The sequence below is a fragment of the Chlamydotis macqueenii genome, chromosome 6, assembly GCF_036417535.1.
Source record: "Chlamydotis macqueenii isolate bChlMac1 chromosome 6, bChlMac1.mat, whole genome shotgun sequence".
Classification (NCBI taxonomy): Eukaryota; Metazoa; Chordata; class Aves; order Otidiformes; family Otididae; genus Chlamydotis; species Chlamydotis macqueenii.
Window position 1 is genome coordinate 41,996,337 of NC_141561.1, and position 16,891 is coordinate 42,013,227.

The window sequence follows — 16,891 nt, forward strand, 5'->3', positions numbered from 1 at the left end:
GATAAGCCACTGAATCTTTTCTTGTTAATTGAGCTCTGTGCAGCCTTTGATCGGGATGAGGCATGTGCCTTAAAAGAGTAAATACGAAATGGTCCTGAAAATCAGAGCTGCACATCAATGCACAGAAGCACTAACCTGAAGTTACACGGGCAATGCATGCTCATGTTTCCCGTCCTTCTGCGTGTTTAATGTCCAAATCTTGGGGGAATGGTCTTTCCCCATGGCTGGAGGAGCTTTGCTGGACAAGGCAGCTTGGTTTTTTGCCGTATGGTAATTACATGCAGCGATCCCGGCATTGTTTCATCTTCAGCAATGACAACTTCTCTGCAGACTTCCATCTCTTTTAAGAAGTGAATTATAGTCTTTTATGTATGAGAGAGAGGAGCCGTGATCTGCTGGTGGATCTCTGTGACGTTTGGAGTTTGGCATTTGGGGGGATATTTTTGTCATGAGAGCGAACCAGGTAAAGTAGGGTGCAGACTCCAGGTGTTTTGAGTTAAAAATGTTAGCTTTTCGGCATGATAGGTCTTTCAGCAGCAATTCCATTTCTGAAGAGAAATATGCAAGTGAGATTTTTGTAAATCCTGCACTGGAAAACTCAACTTTTTACCTTTCCATAGTCAAGGTGAGTGTTTTGGCTTTCGTCCCCGAACATATAATTCACGAAGCTTTGCTCGAACAGATAATCTCCCTTTTAGCCCTGAATTGCACTGTTAAGCAGATTAACACTGAGCTTTTGTGGTCAAATTGTGGTTCTTTTAAGTAAACCCCATTTTTAGCACACTCTGGGAAGTGAGGTGTTCTCCTGCTGTGACATATATATGGCACCGTGTATAGCCAGAGCACAGTGCTTTGACTCGTCTGGCATGGCAGCCTTGGTGGATACGCTTTTATTAACACCTAGAATTTAACCTTGCTATTTCCTTATTTTTTTCTTTTTCTTTTTTTTTGGGACGTGTTAACTGTTTAGCCTCAGGTGACTCCTGGAGTAGCTTTTCATATGTAATATTGAATTCATAATATTAGAAAAATTACGGTTTGGGTTGTACTGCGCAGCGTTCAGATAGGGCTGTTGCCCTGTGGACAGTTGAAGGGAAGCCTGGTTTGGAGCACCCGGACATAGCTTTGGATACAGTGAGTATTGCAAAGACCTCCGGAAAACCTCCCTCAGCCGAGACGTTGGCATTCACACGCTTGAGCATCGTCAGACGTATTACTGCCTAAGCGCTGTGAAGTGGTTTTGTCAGCAGCCATTGTTCTGCGGGGCGGCTGTTGCCTCAGGTCTGGCGATATGCAAAAGTGTACCTGATATAATCAACTCCCAGTTCTTCGGGAGAGGGGGAAAGAAAGCAGCTTCTGCTGGTGCCAAGGTGTGTTCTTCTCGCTCCCCCTCCTTTTCCCCTCCAGGTAGTCCCTGTTTGATTTATTCCCTCTCATCTAGGCACACAGGCCAGCAGTCTCGTGGTCCTTCCAGCAGGTAGGCTGCATCAGACAGCTCGTTTTTTTCCTGCTGTCTCATCGTTTCAGGATATAAATAAAAAACAAACCAAACCCAAGAGGCTTTTCTAGGCTTCGGCTGCTGCAGAAGGCTCTGCCAGCTCCCTATGTGGCCTGTGTCCAACTTGGCCTCTCCCCATCATCTCTTATCGCCTCTTGTTTCTCCTCAGTCTATACAAGTTAAAAATTAGAATCTGAAATCCAAGGGGTACCTCACATGGGAAGAGTCGTCTCAATAGCCAGAACAGCGAGGCTTGTGCTGTTTTTTCCGAGTAATTAATTTGAGCCCCCAGCAACTTCACATGCGCGCTCCCCTACAGATGCACTCTTGCCTCATGCCTCTCTTTCTCTTGAGCATCCCAGCCGGTGTGCCCGCACCGCTGCCTACCACCTCTCAGTTCCTGACGGTTGGACTTGATGGACTTGGAGGTCTTTTCCAGCTTTAAAGATTTTGTGATTCCTAGCCACGTTCTTGACTCAAAACCAACACATTTTTGGCCATCTGTCTCAGGATGCTTTTGAGCTGAGCCTTTATCATCTCTCTTTTTTCTCTCTCTATTTTTTCTCCTCTCATTTTGTCAAACCTGTGTCTCCAGCTACCCAGAGTTGTTCTGTTTCTTCCCTGAGTTGGTCCTTCATCTCCAGAGGGAGGAAAGGGAGGTTTCTGCTGGCTTCTGCACAGCATGGCACTGTCGGGGCCGAGCCAGTCTGTCGCCCTGCTTTATTTCCTGGCTTCTCCCTTCGTCTGCTCAGTGGGACGTGCTGTGCCACCCTGCCAGCCTTCAGGGGAGAGCAGGACTCTGCCTGGTACCAGGACAACAGAATTTGAGGCTGGCTGAGTCCTGGCTGGTACCTTCGGCTACTCCATCCCATTCCCAAAACAGATCTCTGCGTTTCCCAGGATATAAACTGGATAGTTCTCCGTAGTAGTGCTTTCTCATCCCCCTTCCAGTATATCCCAATCTGCACAGTTTTTGACGACAAGCTGTACCTATCTGGCAAAGCGCAGTGGGGTTTTGGCGTCTTGTCAAGCGTGATCTCTGAGCTTCTGCTGCCTGAAGATGACCCGGGGTGAGTTGTTCGGAGATGCGGTGGTTTGTCCGGAAGTCTGAAGGTTCATGCAGTTATGTTTCCAGCCTCCAGCTTTGCACTTTGACGCGTGCCAGTCTGTCCAGCAGCACTGAATTCTTGGAAGGGCACAGCAAAGGTGTGCCCTCCAGCAGAGACTCTCTTCCCACAGGACTGTTATTAATCTTGTGTTTGAAAGCAGTCCCCTCAGTGATTCAAGCTTGCTCTCTACTTTCAGCAACCGTTACCGTGATGAGCAACACTGGAGGAATGCCACCTTCCTGTGTCAGACTGCTAAACTGGAGAAAATATTGAGAAGAGATCAGTCCCAAGTTTTACTTATAGTCATGCCCAACTTTCATCTCTCTCAGTCTTTGATAACTGAGGTGATCTGTGATGTTCAGTGTGAAGGAGCCTTGTGCTTTAAATTGTGCAGGACCAGAAATTTCTTCTTAGGAGAAAGATTCAGAGGTGCACAGCTTTGTTGGAGTTGGTCTGTCCGGATATTCCTTTGCTGTGCAGACCTGTGGAAGTCCTTCAGCTCTGCTTCTGCTTCCCGAGCAGCTCATCAGCCACCTCTTAGAACCAGCCAGATCCCTGTGACGCTTGTTGCCTAAAGAAACAATGCGTTAGTTGTATTCTTCTAGGAGCTTCTCAAGCCTTTTTTCTGCTGGACTCGTCCTTACTCTGTGATGAGTGAACAGGCATTTCCAGCCTCTTCAGGAGTCTCTTCAAAGCTTTTGGTGTTATAAGAACGTACCACTACAAAGGAGGTATCGTGAAGCGGTAGATATGTCATGTCTGGTAGACATACCAGATGCCAGCTGATCTGAAATTGTACTAGCAAAGAAATACTAGCAAAGAAAAGCGTTCTGTGGAATGCTTTTTCTTATGAAGCATTCCACAGAAAAGTGATGAATTCTTTGTTTTTCCTCATATTGTGACCTGACCTTGTTACGATTTTTTTTTCTTTCTGTTCTTTTTATTTCAAAGACGTAGATAAGAAATCTTGCCAGCTGTGTCGAGTCTTTTAAAAATGTTTGTGACTGGAGATGTCTAGTTTCTCCCATACTGAAGTCGCCAGCTCTCTGGGACTAAAGGGGCAGTGCCTTCAGCAGGGTTTTCTGGTGATGGTATGCCGTATGTGAAAATAGAGGAGCAACGTCGTTGCAAGGATGCTAGAGAGCTAATTAAGGGAAGGAGAAGTTATTTACGGTGGATTATGTAATTGTTTACTATTTCAGGTGTATTTGTAAGCATTTTCAGTGCTATTCTTAGGTTTATATTCATTCCCTTGCGCTTCAGTTATCTTAAATTCTTAAGAAATTACCTTTCTTAAATTACTTGAGCGTGTGTTCATAAAATTGCAAGAATGGAAGATTTTTAGGGAGAGTTAACAGGCCTGGGATACGCATACTCGTGTGCTGTATGGAATATGTTCGTAACAAAGTGCTTTCTTTGCAGATTTGCCCTTTAAGAAGAACAGTGTTGCAGCAGCCAGAGCAAATGGCATACTGAGCAATTCACTTTGTGTCAGGAGAGCAAACTGAATGCTTGAAATGTCCTCGTCGTTGACCATCTCATCTTTCAGCCTGCATTGTAGCATTTCACACACGTGTTTTTCATTTAATTCTTGCGTTTTTATGGAGTTGGAATAATTTAAAACTTCTAGGGACTTACAATGCTTCTCATTTCCACTCGATTTGACGATGGCATTGTAAGTTACTTTCCCAGCAATTACCTTGCGCAGTTCATAAGTTCAAAAGGTATTAAGTTCAAAGCTTGAGACCTTCGATCCTAGCAGGAAAAAAGTAGCAGAAGATGGTTTATGATGATTTAATTATCTTTAAAACAGATTATATTCATCAGGCCTAAGAGAGCTTAAAGAAGATTGATGGAAGAACTACCTTTAGCTTAGCATGGTTTAGCTACCCAGTGTATATTACAGGTAGTGAAACTGGGGAGATGGGGGTGGGAGGAACCTCACAAAACTCCTTGAGGAGTTTTGGTTGCTGAATCTTTTAGGTTGGCAGGGACCTCTTGAGAAAATTTAGTCCAAGCAGGGTGAGCTAGAGTGTTGCAATAAGGGCACGGACTCCGTGGATGGTGTACTGGAGACCTTTATTGTCCGTCAGCCTAAGTCTTTTATATCTTCTCTCAGTTACACGCGAAATGCACGCGCTTAATCATCTCATTCAATTGGTAGCAATATACTGTTATAGATTTTTAGTTGTCTTTACTATTTTTGCCTTTGGTATTTACTTATCTTGTTCTAATTGCTGTTTCTTGTTATTGAGCAAGTGATGTTCAAGGACATAGGTCAAATTCTTCAATATCAGACAGCTGTGCTGCACTCTCTGTTCCCACACTAGAGCAGGTTGCCCAGGACCATATGCAGTTGAGTTTTGATATCTCCAAGAATGGAGACTGCACAGCCTCTCTGGGCAACCTGTTCAAGTTTTTGACCAGCCTTATAGTAGAAAATAAGTTCTCTTGTGTTCAGAAGGAATTTCTTGTTTTAATTTGTGGCTGTTTTCCTATCACCTGTGAGTGCAACCCATCAGGCTCCATGGACTTATGTATGTCCAGGTTTTTTAATTGCTCCCTAAACTTGATGGTCCTCCACAGAGGGTAAGCCTTCCTTGCTCCAGACTTTCCCTTTGGTATCAGGGGCTTGGGATTCTTGGAGCACGGGCTTACTAGTAAAGAGAGTATGGCCTTTTCTGTCTGATTTCTCAGCAAGTCCCTTGCCCTGTTCAGCAGTGGGCCTTCCTTTTCCCTAGTCTTCCTTTTTTCGTTCTCGATGCCCTTCACGTCGCTTGCCAGATCCAACTCCAGGTTGGCTTTGGCTTTCTTAACACCATCCATACAAGTCGGATGTACTCTCTGCTTCTTCTGGATCGCCTGTCCTGCGTCCAGCTCTTGTGCAGTGCCCTGTCTTGAATTCAATTAGAACCTTTTTCCTCATCCGTGCACACCTTCTGTGGCCTTTGCTTGACTTCTTGTAGGATCCTTGAATATCAGCCAGCTCGCCTGGACCCCTCTTTCTGCAGGGTCCCATGGGACTCTTCCAAGCAAATCCCTGAAGAGGGCAAAGTCTACTCTCCTGAAACTGAGGGCTGTGGTCCTGTTTTTTGCCCTGTTCCCTCCTCTTCGGACCATCACCTCCAGCACCTGCAGCCAGTGCTGTCTCTGACTTCCACATCCCTGACTAGTCCTTCCTAGTTTGTAAGTGTCAAGTCTAGGAGAGCACCTTCTTTGTTGGCATCTTGGTCACCTGTGCCAGGAATTAGTCATCAATGCTCTTGGATCTCCTAGGCTGCCTGAGCCCTGCTGTCTTGTCCTTCCAGCAGGCAGCAGAGTCGTTAAAGTCCCCTGTGAAGACCAGAGTCTGTGAATGTGAGGCTTCTTCCAGGTGTTTGAAGAAGGCCTCATCTACTACTTCTACCTGATCTTGATGTCTACAGCAGTCTGCCCGCTACAACAGTGCCGATCTTGATCTGCTCACTTATCTTTACAAGCCTTGACTGAGTGCAGACGCACACCAAGACACAGACCTCCATGCATTCCTGTTCCTCCTCATCTTCCCGGCCTGTCCTTCCTCAAAAGCCTGCAGCATTTCAGTTGTGCCAGCTACCTCACCACATCTCCGTGATCCCAGGGAGGTCATAGCCCTGTAGGTGCGCACGGACTTCCAAACTGTTTGGACCCCATGCTGCAGGCACTAGCATTAGAGGCATTTCAGAGAGGCACCCAAGTGTGCAGATTGCCCAGGACAGGCTTGAGACCTTCCCCGTCAGGGTCTTATGCCTGCGCCTACTTCTTTCCATGCTCAAAGGGATGCCGCTTCAGCTCGGTTTTGTCGGTCACCCTGTGCTTCCTGGTCCCACCACGCCAGGCCCCAGGCTAGCCCCTTGGCCAAGGTGCTTTTTCCTTATTTAGTCAGGTGGATCCCATCTCTCCCAAGGAACTGTTGACTCTTAAAGATGATTGCACAGTTGTACGAACCGAAACCCTCTTGCCAACAGCAGCCAGTTGTTGATCAGTACAAAAACATTGGCTTTTGTCAGTAAGAAGGACAGGTGCACCCCCCGTCTGTACTAGGGGGCTGTGTGAACCCCAGAGGGTCTCGCTTTAGGCTTCTAGGCAAGAGGATGCCCTTCTGCGTGTCCTCCTCGCCTCAGGAGTCGAGACATCTGGAATGCAGTCATCCACAAAGTGCTGGAAAGCCGTGGCCCTGAGTCCCGGTCCTTGCGACGCTCCTTTTTGAAAATCTTTGAGCTCCCGTTGTTTGACACCCTCTGCTGCAGCTATGAGCAACCTCTCTCCGTCCTTGCTGTGATAGTTGCAGGCCATTAACCCAGCATCTGCCTGGCTCTGCTTTGGCTAGGGTTGCTTCCGTTATGTGGCAGAGCCTCTCTTCCTGCAGTCAGGGACAAAGGCTTGGATTGGGATTTGAGCCACCGTTCTTCAAAGAGCGAGTTACCTCTGAGTCGTCACTCCTTCTGTGTGTGCTCAGTAACCGTGTTTTGCTGTAGCTTTGTTGGATTTAAAATCAATATTGCTTTCCATAGCCATGAGCTAATCCTTGTTAAAGCTCTGCCCTGACAGCTTGCAAAGTTCAGCAGTTCTGTGTAAGCCTGTGAAACGGGTACAGCCGGAGCTTTTTGAAAGAAAGGAAGTGGATTTATTTACCCATTTACAGTTCACTTTTTGTTGTTGTTCCAAATAAAAATTGTAAGCAGTCTGAGACGGAGCACTGTGAATTTTACCTTGCCAATGAACTTTCAGAAAGTCTGAGCCTGCGTTAACTGTAGCGAGAATTATATTTTTCCCTTTGCTTTAGCAGCCGCTTTCAGAGACGTTTGCTCCCTCTCGTTAGGAAGATCTGGGTAGAATGAGGCTGCTCGTGCCGTTTGCTTCTGCACGGATGCTGTAAGCTGAGTGTCCTCAGCTTCTTCCCGGCTCACTTCGTACGAGTGCGAGTTGCAGAGGAATCTTTCCAGGACGACCTCTCACTTCACAGGTTGAATTCACAGGGGCTGATTCAAGAAGAAGCTGGTAGCAGAACACCTCTTAGAGGGTTTGTGTCTCGTACATTTTTTCAGAGTTTAATTGTCAAGTGTGTTGGTGGTTGTTATGCTTCTCCTGCGTGGGTTTGTGAACGGAGCAGCACCCATAAGCGTGCGGGCGCAAGAGGCTCTTATTTCTTCAGAGGGAAGATCGAGTGCAGAATGAAGGGACCATCGTTACTTGGGCCATGGGATCTCGTGCTTGATGCTAAGGTTGACCTGACCTTTCCCTTGAGTGGTTGTTTTGGACCTCGTTTATAAGAGAAAAACTATAATTCACAATTACTCTTATTGCGAAGCTGGTTCTTTGAGAACAGAGTGAACTCCATCTGTGATGAGTCACGTTTTATTTATCGGTTAACCTCTGCACTGTTTTCAGATTATATCGAAACCCAATGAACCAGCTCGCCAGCATGAAAGCCACCCTGAGGAGACAGAAGAAGAGTTACGGGAACACCAGGCCCTTTTGGAGGAGCCATACAGCGACAGAGTTGCAAGCCAAAAGGACACCCCAGGGCTGGCCAGTGTGGTGCAAGTGAAGCAAGAACCTATCGAGAGCGACGAAGAAGAAGCAGAGCCGCAGCAGGAGCTAGAGTCTGGGCAGAGGCAGGCAGAGCAGGAGCTGCTCTTCCGTCAGGTGAGCTCGCAAAATACCAAGTTTGGGACTTGGTTCTTTCTAAAAGATTGTTTGGTTCTTGGTAGTCACCTTATACTGCTCTAGGGGGAGAAGCTAGGGGGAACCAGCTCTTGAGGACTTGCTACATGAAGAAACTTGAGGTAGAATCAGCGCCATCCTTCCCCGGAGTCACCATGCCAACTCAGAAATCCCAGGGAACAGAATCTGGATCACCTGCGTGAAACGCAGCAAGCGTGTTTGCAGCCACTGAACCACTTTCTGTTTGTTTCTTTGGGAAAACAAAGTCTGTCTTAACATTTTTGAGCACTAAATATTAAGCAGAGGATTTCATGTTTTAAAACAAATTGCCCCAGAGAAGGGCTGGATGAGGGAACGAAGGATGAGGTTCACTGGGGGGGTTCCTCCTTCAGAACTGGAGATCCCAGAGATTGCAGCTGTGCTCACTTTTGAAGGTGAACACCAGAGGCTTGCGGATCGCAAGTATTAAATCCAACAACAATGCAGTGTAGCATAATCCTCCCAGTTACATGGCAGGCTCCCAAATCTGCCTGTTAGGCTAGCAGTAATGAGGGTGAGAAGGCTGCAGTTCTCAAGGTATCGCTGCTCTGCTCATCTTTGCAGCCCTTAGTGCTCAGCTGGATGATGGACCGTGATGGTACCATTCCTCTGAAAGTGCAGCCCCCCCCCGACCCTAGTCCTGAATGCATGGTCACACCTGGGGAAGCTTAAAAATATTGTGTCCTTTGCCATTATTTTGCCTCAAGGGGGAGAGGGAGTAAACAGAAGAAATGGGAAGGTTGTTAGGCTGTGGTTGGAGTGCGGCAAGCTGGAACTGCCATCCCTTCTGACCAGGGGCCTGTCCAGCTGATGGTGTGGCTGCGCAGAGAAGCAGCTCTGTTGAAAAGCTCCCTCTCCTGCCTGGCATCCAATTGAGCTGGACCTGTTCCCCGGTCCAGTGCATCGCAATGTTAAATGCGCCAGCACGACGGGGCAGGGAACAGGGGGAGGAAGACGTGGCCAGACCCAGGGGGAGGATGGAGCTGCTTCTGCTGATGACCCTGACTGTGCACTGGCTTCAGGGCTGTGGTTTGGACATGTGTGCTTGCCTGACTTCACTCTAGAAATGTGCACGTTTTCATTTGCCTGTGTGTGTGTCCACTCATTTATCAGGGAAAGGAGTCCAGGCCTGCGAACCTTAAAAATCCTTAAAAACCCTTTTATGGACGCACCACCCAGACTCCCAGCAACTACTTGCTTCTTTTCCCCACAGCAAGCCCTTCTGTTGGAGCAGCAACGCATTCACCAGCTGAGAAACTACCAGGCCTCGCTGGAGGCAGCTGGCATGCCCGTCTCCTTCGGAGGGCACCGGCCCCTGTCCCGCGCGCAGTCCTCGCCTGCCTCGGCCACCTTCCCCATGTCCGTACAGGAGCCACCCACTAAGCCGAGGTTCACAACAGGTAACGTTCTGGGGTCTGCGTCTCAGCTGTGCTTGTGGTCTCCATACCGTCCTGCCTTCTTTGAGGGAAAGGTTCAGCCATCCCTCTTCTCCTCCTTGTACCTTCCCCGGAGGGACAGACACCCTGCAGCCCAGACAGACAATAACCCGCAAAAATCAATAGAAGCACAGCATGGGACTTATAATTGTGTATCTCCAGGAAAAAAAAAAAAGACAAGTCATATGCTGTGAAAAAGCTGATTTAGATGCGAGGCGGAGAGAGAAAATGTTATTGAGAAAGGAGAGCGTGCCAGGCATGGTATCTCTGGGATGTATTTCTGTGCCTTCTCCCGTCTCTGCACAATCTCGAGCCGGAAGTTATCCAGCCCAGGCTCTGGGCCAGCCTACCCCTCCTCCTGAAACACAATTTCTGGCTGGGAGTCTGTGCCTGAGGTTAGGGAAAATGAGGGGAGTTGGTTATGTCAAGTTGTGCTGGATATTCTTCTCGAAGGAAAATTATGAGCACGGTTCTGCGTTTGTCTAGCGAAAACCAAAAGTGTGAAAAAATGTGTTGATCTCCCTGCAGAGGTTAAAGGTGAAAAGTAATTGTTCTTCCTGAATCCTGATAACCATCTTTTTATCCACCAAAATCCGTTCTGACTAATCAGCAGCCCTAGTAACAGATGAAAGTTAATTTATGTGCAACTGTTCAAGCCCCGTGTTGAGGGATTGGGTGGACCTATTTTGAAGTCCGCCTTCTCCCCCAGATGTCAGGCTCTATTTTGTGAATGAAGATTTTGCAATGTGATGTGTGCCTTAGGAAAAGGAAGGGGAAGAAAAAAATCCAGAACGCCCAAATGAGAGCAACTCATTATTTTGTTTCTCTTTGACTTAGCCATTTATTATTATTTAACCCACGCTGCTTGCATCATTACAATCAGCCCTGTGAATTGGGTTTATTTTCAGACACTGCTGGTATAGTAAGAGTGATGCGTTAAATGTGGCTTTGTTCTTCAACAGCAAGGTGCAGAGTGGGAAGCGTGTGCGATAAGCTCTGTAGAAGCCCCAGTAGTATCTCATTTTTTGCAAATCAGCCTTTTAAGTCTCTGTTTGTTAATATTGAAACCTTGAATTTCAGCAAAACGGCATTTCTAATGCAAGCGGCTGTAGCAAGATGATTCTAGATTGTAGCGTTTGCCAAGGGTGCGAAGAAGGGTAGTCCCCTGGCTCACAGTCAAACCAGATGAAACGTGAGCATCTAATACACGTGGACCCCAAACCTTAGTGCTTTGGAAACAAGGAAGCCTGGCTCTTCTTTAGGAGATTATTCATTCCTCCTTCTTCCCTTCTCCTCCTCCGGTATTTAAGTTGCTTTGTCAATCATATGCAAGACCTTGAACTTACAGTAACACTTCCTATCAGAGGATGTAAGTTTGACTCAGATATGTGCCTCTAAATTTCATTTTAAATTACAGGTGATAGTAAGAATGCGTATTTTGAGAACTGTGCTGCTTTGAAAAGACGTGGTTACCATGTTATGATTTATTTTCCTTGGGGGCAGAGTTTAAAAACAAAAAAGTGGCTTAAAATAAGAGTGGGAATATTGCATTGCTTTTACAGAGCACTGCACAGTCCAGTGCGATGATATGAAGAATACTTAGCATAGTTCACCTGTTAAATATCCTTTTTAATGGCGTTTATCCACGTTAAGACTCCAAGGGCTTGATTTTTCCATTGCCTTCTCTCTCATGCAGTTCTCTACATTTATGCTAGGTTAACGGAAAAGAAACCGCAGTAAAATGCGGCGAGGGAGGGAGTGTTGGGCATTCACTGGCACTAGTAAAGGTGAAAAGCATAGAAGGTGAAGGACTAGTTTAACTTAACAGTGGCAGGAAAAGAAGAGCCTACAACTCGGTGAGCATGCAGGCACAGCGAGGAAAGGCAGGCATTTCAGCTGCTGAGCATGTGTGCATGAGGTAGGTTGCTAATGTCTTCTTGAAGTTGTCCATGGTGTGTTAGAACTTGTGTTTTTGGAGGTGGATACTGAAGCCTAATCGCTAGGATTGAACTGTTCTTTGAAAGGCAGGAAAATTAAAGTCTTGAGTATTTTTAAAAGCAGGCAGTGCTGAAGTGCATCAGGCTTCTTTTTCGGTAGGAAAATCCATCTGCATGGTAAGTGACTGCTTTGGAGACTGATCCTAAGACGACTGTGCGCTTTGGATTTCAGAGAAGTTAAGATTGTTGTCATCGCTTTATGAGAGGGCCAGAAAAAAACAACCTCATTCAACGTTGGTCCTAACGAAGTCAACTGTGACCACTCTGGACACAAGCGTGGCTCTGAAGAGAACAGTTGTCCGTCAGACAGAGGAATTGTTCCTCACTTTCGTGTTTGGGGTATTCTACAGAAAAGGCTAATGCTTTCTCTGGGCAGAGCTAGGACCAGACAGTTGGGACTTCTGGGATTTATGTATAATTTATTTTCCTGTCTCTCTCAGTGATCAGTGCCTGAGACTTCAAAGGTCTAGGGAAAAAACGGCGTAATACGCCTCTCAAACATGATGTGCATTACTCCACATCAAAGTGAAAACAGTGCCCTTCCTGACTTCTTCCAGCAATCAGTTTTATGTCCCGAAGCATGACATTTAATTTTCCTTCCTGCTAACATGTAAAAGAAAGCTGGTCCTTGAACTTGCCCTCACTAGCATGAGTAGCCCCCTTGACTTTAATGAATACTTCTGCGTGCCCTGCTCTGCGCACTTGAATAAGGCTTCTCAGGTTAAGCTATTAATATGCATAGCTCCAATTATCCGGTCTCTGATCTCCTTTAAAAATGGTTCCACAAGTTATTCTGATGTTTGGCATTAAAGTATTTTTCATTTCTGATGAAGGCGTTTCTTCTCTCCTGTGCAGAGCAGTATAATTACCTGAACCTCGGAATCATGTGTTTGTTCTGCCAGGAAAAGCATGTCGGTTATGCTTTAGTGCTGACCTTTACAAATGATTGTTCTCATGGCTTAAGGAGTATTGCTTCCAGCACCACTTAGTTTAACTTGTAACGTCCAGTGTAGCTTCATATTTTACGCTTAAATTGCCCAACTTTCGTTTGTGTGTGTGTGTCTTCATCTGAGCATCCCCGACCACAGGAAGGAGTGTGGAACAGTTCCCTTCTTTCCAGTGGTTTTGTTTTTTGAAAAGAAGGGAGATGTGGAGTGAAGTGTGATTGTAGTATGGAAGAGCTTCATTGAGACACTACTGTTACCCGTTGAAGCACTGGGGAAGGAGAAGCTTTACAGATCAACCAAATTCTCCAAGCCTTGCTGTAGTCCTTGTTGACTTAACAGGTAGGGATGAGTAGGCATCCTACCAGCACCTCTTCTGAAAATCTTTTCTTTAAAGGTTTTTGCCTACGTTAAACAGTTGCCAGAACCCATTGTAGAAGTATGTACGCATGGATTTTAAACACAGCATAGCTTTCCAGCACTTGCGGATGAGGAGGTGCTGGTTTGTGTGGCCAGGGACCTCACCCACAGCTCCTTGTGTTTGCTCTCGTCGGTGCGGCTCTCTTAGCTGATGAACACCACCGCCTGCTTCTGAGCTGACACCAAACTTCCTCCAAAAAACCTGGGAGATACCTGCCAGATCTGCTGCACCATAGGAAGACAAGGGAGGAACGGAAGAGTGTCAGATCAACGCAAAAAGCTGGTTCTTCATTTGCATTTACCTTTCATTTGATCTCTGTTGGGTTCTGCCCTACCAGGCTGTAGGGTTACTTACTTTGTAGGGTTACAAAATAGAGGACAAAACAGTGACTTTTAATCTGGCCAGGCAGTGCTTTACCTGCATACCGAGAGTTGCCTTGTGATTGTTTTTCAGGAATTACTATTTAAACTAAAAAAAAAAAAAGATTGTGAAGTCTTTAAGGACTTAGGGAAAACACCCTTTGAAAAGAAGCTTGCCACACAGATTCGCGTATCAGCTGTTTAAACAGTCGTAGAGCCCTTCCAGCTTTGCCGTGCAATCAGTGCAATTCACTGCCAGGTTGCAGTGCTCCCAAGAAGCACGAAGATTTGTTAGGGCAGCAGCGTTAAGCATCGTCTGGGAATCCAGGAGGCGAGCGAGAAGAGGCTGCTTCAAATACACTGCTTGAAAAGGCTGGGTTTTTTTCCACAAAGTCCTGAGGGTATGGCGTGAACTAGCCTCAGATTTGTCTCCAGGTTGCAGTGTCCTTTACAACTGAGGTGCAACTTCTTCTTAGCTTTTGTATTTTACTTTTCCTCTTTTCGTTGATGAATTCTTTGACACCCTCCTGCCTGTGCTCCCTGCAGCGTGCTTTCCCGATGCCCTTCTCTTTGGCCGTCACTCATTTCCCTCAACTGCACCGTCTTTTAGTCCTTGGTCTCTAAGGTCAGTGCCCTTGGAGAGTGCCGTCCTGGTGCCGCTGACGCCGACGTGACAGCGCCCGTGGACTGAAGGACCCGAGTTTGTACCTAGTCAGCAGCTATCTGATGGATGCCTTGCTGCCTGTACTTCTTTTTGTTTAAAGTCAAGGCTAGTTGTTGGCTGTGAAAATATACGCTGAATTGACACGCATACACCTACATACGCATACGTACGTGGTTTAACAGGCATGGTGCTGTTGGCTTCACGGTTGGACTTTGTGATCTTAGAGGTCTTTTCTATGGTTCACCTTCTGGCTTTAAGTCTATAAAGCCTAGTTGTGGTCCCTGTAGATATGTCTGGGAGTTGGAAAAGACAAAAACACTTTCCTTTCTTTGATATCAGTAATTTAGCCAAACCTAGTGCAGTCCCATATGGTGTACGAGAACATTTATGTGGGGTTCTTTTGGGTAACAAATACTGTGTCGAAATGCATGATGTCCCCTGAAGATGAGTTTCCTTCAAAACTAAATTAACCTGAGGCGAGGTTACTGCAGACGTCGCGCTAGTTTGAATGAACTCAGACTGGGGGGTTCTCCTGGACAGCCAGCCTTCCTGTTGGCTGCAACTTCTTCTCAGGTAGCGTTCACAGTCCTTGGCTTTGCCCAGCACTGCTGAACTGAACTTTGGCTAACCCAAAGGCAGTCAATTAACTAGTGCTCTGTTCTCTTCCTAGAACTGAATGTGGTTTGGGTTTTGTTGTTTTTTTTCTTTTTTTTTCCTTTGCACTCACCTACAGCAAAGCAAGGAGCTGCCAGATACCTCCCCTAAGGCTGAATACCTGAAAATGTCAGTGCCAGGGCTTGCCTCAGAGGGGAAAGCCAGATTTTTTTCAGTGGCAGAACATGCCTGCACTCAGTCGAAAGGCGCGCGTGCAGCTCCAGCCAAGCTTTGGGTACATGCGGTAGCACGGCGCTCAGCTCCAGGCTATGTGTCCATGGACGTTCTCAGTGTCTAGGTTCTTACCAGCCTCTTTGAACTCCATGCAGTTGCAAATTGTGTTTTTTATCAGTATGTGAAAGCTGGCTCTGGCAAGCTCCTTGAGCTCTGTTCACACCACCCATCCCGGCATAGGCACACTCATCTGGGATTTCGGAGGAGCTATACTGGTTGGGGCGCAGACCAATGTTGGGATGTGGGAATGGCTCCTGCCTTCACTGCTGATTCAAAGGCTTTGGATTCCCGTCAAGACCTTTGATTTGCAACTTTATACTGTGCTTTCAGACAGATATTCTGTGCAAGAAACCTTACTCATTGTGAGAAAAAAAAAAACAAACCCAAACAAATAAACCCTTTTGTTCTGTTTTCTGGAGCTTCTGGCCGAAGAAAAGGGTAGATTAAAACAGTTAACTATGTCTCTTTTGCTCAAGTGAAAAAAAAGAAAAACAAAGTCTTTTGTCCCTGGGACTGCATAGCTGTGGAGGGCCTGCTGTTTTCCTCCAGTGGAACATTGGCTGCGAAATCATAATTCACCTTCCAAAAACGTACCCGGGCAGCTCTGGAGCATGAATCAGTCTCCTACGCTGTCGCTGTCCTCGTGCCGTAAATACGTGGTAATGCAAGGGGATTTAGCTGCCTGACTCCCACATTCACATGAAACAACACTGCGAAATACCTGCGTAGCCTGCTGAATAATTATGCCCAAGTGTGTGCTAATAGCCTTAATTAGCATGTTGTCAAATAACGTTTATGCAGAGGCTTCAGCGCAGACTGATGAAACTGTAGTGCCTGATTTCCTTCTGGATTTTAATCCCAAGCCCTTGAGTGGTTTTAGCAGCAATTAGAAAAGTAACCAGCGGAAAAAGCTGCCAGTCAGTCCCCTCCTAGGTCGCGTTCCTGTGCCAGCACCTTTGTACCCACACCAGTGCTTTCTGTCGGCACCTCCTCTGTCACTCTCTCAGCTGAGGTGTTGGTGACTAATGTCTTTCCCGTATCCATTGAGGATTTCCAGAGAGAAGGGATTGCTGGTGATGTCTCAAAACAGCATCTTGAATTTTCATTTCTCAGAGCTCCTGGTAAAACACACAGTCTTTGTCTAGAAGCATTTTGTTGAATGTGAAGCATTGTAGTTAAAAAAAAAAAGTTTTCTTCCATATATCTGGCAATTTTGGTTTTGTTTTTTAACTGAGACCAATTTTGTAACTTCTGCCGCAGGCCTTGTATATGACACCTTGATGCTGAAACACCAGTGTACCTGTGGAAACACAAACAGCCACCCAGAGCATGCGGGGAGGATCCAGAGCATCTGGTCCCGGCTCCAGGAGACGGGTCTCCGCGGCAAGTGTGAGGTAATACAGTTACCAGGGAAGGGGGGAGACGAGGTGGCGGGCCTGGGAGAAAGGGAGAATTCGGATTTGTCTGGCTGATTCCACTGGATTATGAGCTTTTTGGGGGGGGGCTCATTTCTTGTCTGGACAATAGCGTCTGTACCGAACCTGCGGCTCAGGCTGCTGATTGCTTACTGGATGTGCAAACTTTATATAGGCACTTTGGCTGGAGATGTTTATCGCTCCAGCTGCTGGCGGTGTTTTGCCATATGTGGCCTAAATTTAATCCGTTCCTCGGTGACTGCTTGTGCCTGTGCACGCGCGTCTGTCAGGAGTGCTTTTCTAGCGGTCTGGTTTCATTGCCTTGCAAGGACTGTTAGAAATTTCATGAAATGCTGGAGAATGAGCTTGCCCGATGTCACAGCGAAGCTGCTTCTGCGGTTTTTGGTCCTGTCCCCTGTAAACTGGACGTCCCCAC

At 46.6% G+C, this 16,891-nt stretch overlaps 1 protein-coding gene across 8 annotated transcripts in view; it reads left to right on the top strand.

Moving 5' to 3' along the window:
* The window catches only part of HDAC4 (histone deacetylase 4), a 255,508-nt gene that overhangs the window by 191,485 nt on the left and 47,132 nt on the right, over positions 1–16,891 (top strand). For all 8 annotated transcript variants that reach the window (XM_086751531.1, XM_086751535.1, XM_086751533.1 and 5 more), the window contains 3 exons: positions 8,017–8,274; positions 9,545–9,731; positions 16,301–16,434. In XM_086751531.1, coding sequence (XP_086607657.1) covers positions 8,017–8,274; positions 9,545–9,731; positions 16,301–16,434 — 579 coding nt within the window. The remainder of the gene's footprint in view (positions 1–8,016; positions 8,275–9,544; positions 9,732–16,300; positions 16,435–16,891) is intronic.